The following is a 277-nucleotide window of genomic DNA, read 5'->3' on the forward strand; positions in this document are numbered from 1 at the left end:
GATGGCCATCTTCCCTTCCTTCCAGACAAGTACTACCGCGTCAACCTGCGCACCAAGCGTGTGGACGTGGTGCAGCCCCGTTATCCCCGCTCCATCGCCCAGTACTGGCTGGACTGCCCGCAGCCTGGGGAGGAGAGCACCTGAAAGCGCAAGCTGCCTGGCAGCACAGCCCCTAGCTAGACAGAAATAAACTGTGAGTGCTGTGCAGGCTGCAGAGCCCCGTCTGTCCGTCCATCCATCTGTCCTGTGTTCTGTACAGTCCTTGTAGTCCGAGACC

At 59.9% G+C, this 277-nt stretch overlaps 1 protein-coding gene across 1 annotated transcript in view; it reads left to right on the plus strand.

The window, feature by feature from the left end:
* The window catches only part of LOC104273857 (vitronectin-like), a 3,202-nt gene extending 3,058 nt beyond the window's left edge, over positions 1-144 (plus strand). Inside the window, exon 7 of the mRNA XM_009869310.1 lies at positions 20-144. Within this exon, the coding sequence (XP_009867612.1) occupies positions 20-144 (125 nt within the window). The remainder of the gene's footprint in view (positions 1-19) is intronic.
* The last annotated feature ends 133 nt before the right edge of the window (positions 145-277 follow it).

Source organism: Apaloderma vittatum, unplaced genomic scaffold, assembly GCF_000703405.1.
Source record: "Apaloderma vittatum isolate BGI_N311 unplaced genomic scaffold, ASM70340v1 scaffold27725, whole genome shotgun sequence".
Classification (NCBI taxonomy): domain Eukaryota; kingdom Metazoa; phylum Chordata; class Aves; order Trogoniformes; family Trogonidae; genus Apaloderma; species Apaloderma vittatum.